This window comes from Lutra lutra, chromosome 6 (genome assembly GCF_902655055.1).
Source record: "Lutra lutra chromosome 6, mLutLut1.2, whole genome shotgun sequence".
NCBI lineage: Eukaryota > Metazoa > Chordata > Mammalia > Carnivora > Mustelidae > Lutra > Lutra lutra.
In genome coordinates, this window is record NC_062283.1 from 80,483,433 (window position 1) to 80,489,432 (window position 6,000).

A 6,000-nucleotide genomic window follows, 5' to 3' on the forward strand; every position below is an offset into this window, starting at 1 on the left:
ATTAAAATTAGCCTGATGGACAGACTGACTTACTTTGTCATCAAATACTAGTTTAAGACATCATGAACTGGGAAGATATCATTGTTCAGTAACCCGTGACAAACAGCATGAGTTTTGGTGAAAAAACAAGTCATGTTCAAAAGCAATTATAACCTTTTTAGGGAAAGAGAAACACCATTTGATAAAGGAACACAAAACAAATACATATGATCAAAGGATAAAGTCTGAGAGGAATACACAGAAGGAAATTTTTACATCTACAGAATAAGAAATGAATGTGTTTGGACAAAGGCAAAGGCTGACTCCAATAAACAAATCAAAAATAAGGTGCTTTTTTCCTTCTTGAGAAAAGTAAATAAAAGATCAAACGCGCGCCCACACACGTGTGCGCATCCGCGGGCACACGCGCACGCAGACACACACACACACACACACAGAATCCTAGTGTTCTTTGTTTTGTCTTTAAGAACAATCTGTAAACTCTCTTGATGTTTCCTGCTCCCAGTTGTGCAGCAATCCTCTTCCTGCCCTCCATGAAGAGCAAGTAGAGGAAATGGGAATAGCACAGGGCAGATGAGGACAGCATTTTCCATGCCTCTAAGAAGTACATCCATATTTAGCATGACTTACACTGTTTTTAATACCACCTTGAGCAGACCTAGATCATGGCACTTCAAAAGCATTGGTAGGCAACAACACAGGTTCACTATATAGGACCATATCACACGAATTAAATGCTTTTTAAAGGCCATAAAAATGTATAGTAAACCATCACCGGTAGAAATATGAGATTTGATGGGAAAACTGGCATTCGCTCTGGGTAGTGGTTGAATCATAGTTTCAGTTTTTAAGAACATGTCCGGCACCAAAAGATATTTATCGGGAACAAAAAGACTATGATGTGTATGTGCATGCGAGCTTTGTTGTTGCTAAAGAAGAGTGGGAAGGAGTGTGGGAGAGGGGCAGAGCCACAGAGGGGTTGATTTATTTTTCAAATTCGCATTTATGAATACAAAGAGAAGAGCTGTCAGCAGCACACATGCCAAGCCCACATAGCAGCCAGACCTGCCTCTTCCCGTCTGGGTAGGCCAGACACAAAACGACATCTTGCAATCCAGGAAAATCAGCACAGTCAGATATATGGAGAATAATGAGAGAAAAAGCAGTCCTGGAAATGTCCACTTATATATCATTACCACTGTTAGAATTTATAGTTTTAATGAACTGAGGGACTGAGCAATTCTGGTCAATCAAAACCAGAAAATCAGCAAGCAAACCTCGAAACAAACTGTTTCTGATATATTTTCCTAGTAGGTAGTAAGTATGAGAGGAATTAACTTCACATACAGAGACATCAAGGAGTCAGACACCAGGAAAGGGGCATTGTTTAGATGAGCTGCAAGGTCATAAGGGATCAAGTCTGAGGGCACACTTCCAGTATGACATGCCAGGAACCAGATCAAGTGAGGAGGATCCTGAGCTGCATTTCCAGGCTCACATCATACTAGAGACACAATAGTCCCTCTCTAGGTCATTGATAAGACTGCATCTAAAATGCTGCATATTTTTTTCTCCATACTCTGATGAAAAAGCTGAACAACCAACAGTTGAACAAACAGCTAAACAAATGACTAAAAATATATTTTTTCTATTGCTAGAATACTAGGAATGTTAATAATGACTTTTCCACAGATTAGTTCAAATAACAATTTACATGAGATAAGCAAAAAAAAAAAAAAAGAATAATTTCTCTCACTATACTGATAAAATTATAGTCTGGCCAAAAGGATATTTATGTTTAATAATGATTAAAATGAATAACTGGCAGAGGAAACATACACACACACACACACACACACACACACACACACACACTCCTAAACAGCCCATCCTTACGTGGCAAGTGTGGGAGCAAGCAAAGGAGACTAAAGCCAAGGCACTTAGTTGCCTTAATGTATGACGCCTACACCCCAGAGAGCCGCATAATACTTTACAACTTATAGTGCCAGTTCACATAAATTATTTCATACCACCCTCATAAAAACCAGGTAGAAAGGTCAGATATTATTATCTCCATTTTACGGATGAGAAAGCTGAGTTTCCAAGTAACTTCTGTGTGACTGGTTTTGTCAGGCATCTGAGTCCCAGGACAGAATATTGTCTTACATTATAATATGAAGAGATAACAGCTACATAATCCCATGAATGTCAGTGCATCTTTGTGCTTCTATGCCTCAATTTCCCCAGATATGACATTGGTATCATTTTAAGTGAAAGATTAGGATAAAATAACATAAGTTGATATTTACAGGCTGTTCTGGTTTTAAAGAGGCTCACCATGCAACATGTAGCATTTTTTCACTTTCATTCCAAAAGCTAAGGAAAAAGTCACAGTGATAAAAATATTATTAAATTTGTGGTTTTAAGAAAGCACACTGGATGAGTATATGACATATCCAACAATCCTTATATTTCAAAATTTGCTTTTGAAGTGTACTTCATTAGAAACCACATGATAATATCTAAAAGTAGTAATTGGCCTTAATGGATGTGATTTAAAAGACCTACTTAATAGGATATTTAAAAATTCTGAATATATATTTGTTTTAGACTTTTAAAGCATTTTATTCAAATTTCTCAAAAGAAATAACGGTTCATTAAAGTAGAATCTAAGAGTAAAAAACAGCAAGAAAGTATACACCTTCAATCTCTGAATCTATGTATTTACAACAAATCTGACTGCCATAAAATCGGATGACAGTAGAATATCAAATGGCTTAGGATAACCAGAACACGAAAATGTTTACAAGACAAACTTTTAATTCATGATGAAAAGCAGATTCACAATCTGACTTTAAATAGGGGGAATAAAAAGCATTCATTTCTGGGCATATATGTAAATCCTGAATGGCAAATTTGTTGAGATACAGTCCTACAAGAATTGCATTTATTAGGACTGCACATTCTCTTACTTAAACGTAACATAAAGTCAAATGTTTTGCTTTGTTACTAAAGCAAAGCCAGGCATATTTGGTAAAATTACTTAGAACTGGATATCTAAGAACACAATTGTTCACTAGAGATACCTAAACTCCAGGGTTCAAAAAAGCTCATCTGTACATTCTGTTGGAGGGAGTTTAGTATTTACTAAAAGGTAAATAACATTTGAAAGGAGAAATATAAAAGTTTCTTTACTGCTGAAAATATATCCATCAGCAGTTGAGACATTAGTAGTTGCAACTCTGGAATACATGTAAATCTAATCATGCAACTGGTAGAATCCAAACTTTCAATTAACTAACTACATGCCTTTTGAAGCGTAGGCTCTCAATGCAGTGACAAACACTGTGCAGAAATCAATACCCACTGTAACTTGCCTGCATATAATGACTTCCATCAAGCATGGTTCCAATACCAACCAGCACTGTATGTCAGAGATGCATTCAGCAGTAATGCTTACTCCAGAAAGAATTAAATTAAGCCATCGGATCATTCACTGCATAGATCTGTCGTCTGCATACATCACCAATATATACAGCTTTTCCTCTACATGCTGCATTTCATAATATGCCTTAGTGCACAACACATACTGCCACCTGAATCTGTGGTCTAACTCCTTTTACAGCGTTCTACAGGGGAGGTGGGGGGATGTAAGGGAAATAAACATTACTCCGATCACAACAATCTGAGTTTATTTCCAGGAAGCAGGGCAGCCACAACAAGGAGAGAAACTGACAAGCGCAAAGTAAGTTCTTTCTTTTCGGCCTCAGGCAAGAGCGCGGCTGTCACTTGCCGGGTCTTCTCCGTCACCCCTCGGCCACCAATGTGTGTCTCCATCTGCACCAAGACCCAGGGCAGCAAATGCGCTTGCCAGCCAAGCTGAGCTGGGTGAACTGGCCAGGAAAGTTGTCAGGACCGGCGAGCAGCAGACAAGCGCCCGGGAGCCCGCTCCCCAGCATCCACCTGGTGAAACTTAAGAGCCCCCAGAGGAGAGAACGAAAGAAGCAACTAACAGAAAAGATAACAAAACTGGAAGCGTAGAGGACGGGACTGGGAGAGACCGGGTTCCACTGACTTCTCCTGAGTGGCTTTACCAAGAACCCAAAGAGCCAACCTGCAAGACCACACCACATCACTCCCTTTGGGCTCAGCCGGTTGTCGCTCGCAGCCCCCAGCATCGAGGCGGGCTCCGGGGGTCACCGCGCCAGCTTCGCCGTGCCTCCGCTGGAGGAGTGGTTGCCACAGCCGGGGTCAGGCTTCCCCCGTCCGGCACCCAGACCTCGCTGCCCAGGACGGCTCGGTGTGCGTCCTTAGAGTCATATTTCAAAATATCTTACAGGCTCCGCCAGCACACACACGGAACGTACTCCACGCAGCGCCCTAACCCACAGGGCAAAACCAGGAGCAGCCAACACTGGGGGAGGAGAAAGGGACTGGGGGAGGGACGGGGAAGTAGTTAGACAATAGTCAAGGGAGGTTATTCCCGGGACAAAAAGCACCTGGCAAAGCGCGCGGAGGTCAGTCCCTTCCAATCTTCACATTTCTGACAATGGCTTCCGGGGGGGGGGGGGTATTTTTTTTTTTCTTTCCTTAAAAGCTCTAGAGGCAGACAGCAACAAGCCCACACCACGAGCAACAGAGTAGCCCGTCCCCAGAGTCGTAACTACTTTTTCCTTCTCTCTTTCCCAGCGTGGTGCAGCGTGCGCTGGACGCGGAGGCTACCAGTTTCCCAAGAAAAGCAATGTCTCCCCACACTCCCGGACAGCCCTGCCAGCCTTGGCCCCGAGCGAGCCTCCGAGAGGAACAATGGGTCGCGGAGATGAAAGTTACCTGCGCCAAGTGGCGCCCAGCCCGGTGCCCCGCGTCCCACCTACCACAAACTCTGGGGACATCTCTCCCTCTGCCCTGTGCCCCCGCCCGGGCCGCCAAAGCTTCCCCGGAATCCTTGCCCCCCACCCCGGCCCTGGCGAAGAGCCGGCTTCAGCCCCCGCGAGCCCCGGGCCGGGGGCATTCGTCCGGCATTCGGAAACCCTTCCCGCTCCCACGCCCACCTTCCGGGCCACTCACCTGCGGAGAACTGGCCTTGGGCCGACCCCAGGGGAGACCGAGGGGAGAGGAGCAAGAGCGCCACACAAACAGGCAGCGCCGCCGCCGCCGTATCCATGTCGACTTTGGGAGAAGTTTCAAGCAGCTTTGCAAAGAGCTGCCCGGAGAATCGCCGCGAAATCCACCACTGAGGTGCCGGCCGGGCCTTGCAGGATGAGGGCGGGAAGTCCGCTGCCGCCCGCCGGCACTTTTTCCTTCTTCGAGGTCCCCAAACTACCTCAGGGGCGCAAGCGTCGCCTGCGTCGCCGGCCGGCTGCGGCAGCAGCTCTCCATGCTCAGCGGAGGCTGCTCCTGTTAGTCAAGAGTTACTTTGCTCGGGGAGGGACGGGGGCGGAGCCGGGGGTGACGTCGCCCCGCGGGCTCCGGGAGCTTCTGAGGAATGCAGGCTCGGGCGCGGCACCGCCGCCTCCTGCCGGAGAGACGCGCGCCAGCCACGGCCGCGCGCCCCGCGCCTCTCGCCGCCTTTGTTCGCCGCCCGCCGCCGCTCGAGGGAGCGGGCGGGAAAGGGGACCCGCGCCGCTGGCTGCCCTGTTGCAGAAATGGGAGTCTGAGATGCGAGTGTTTGGTGAGCCGTGTAGCGGGACCACAGAGGACGGGCGCGGAGAAAGCCCCAACGCCGGATCAGAGGCGCCCTGGGCTTGTGTTCCTGGGTGGAGGTCCCGCCGGAGCGGATGCCGGTAGGAAGAAGCGCGAGTGTAGAAGCGCCCTAAGGCAACACCCACCTGCTTGGAAAACTCACTGTACCTTATTCCTGTAATGAGGACTAAGACACCCCACCCCTACAGAAAACTTATTATTCCTTATGATATAAAAATAAAACTTGAACCAAAATAAACTTTCGGTAACTTTCCAGTGTGAGCAGCTGGCGTGTCTCCTTTCTGGTTTACTTGTCAT

At 46.4% G+C, this 6,000-nt stretch overlaps 1 protein-coding gene across 4 annotated transcripts in view; it reads right to left on the reverse strand.

Annotated features, from left to right (window-relative positions):
• PTPRK (protein tyrosine phosphatase receptor type K) overlaps positions 1–5,421 on the reverse strand; it is a 569,167-nt gene extending 563,746 nt beyond the window's left edge. For 2 of the 4 annotated variants that reach the window (XM_047732848.1, XM_047732847.1), the window contains exon 1: positions 5,068–5,421. In XM_047732848.1, coding sequence (XP_047588804.1) covers positions 5,068–5,164 — 97 coding nt within the window. In that variant the 5' untranslated portion in view covers positions 5,165–5,421. The remainder of the gene's footprint in view (positions 1–5,067) is intronic. The other 2 variants (XM_047732846.1, XM_047732844.1) reach the window with 1 other exon arrangement.
• Positions 5,422–6,000: the final 579 nt, after the last annotated feature.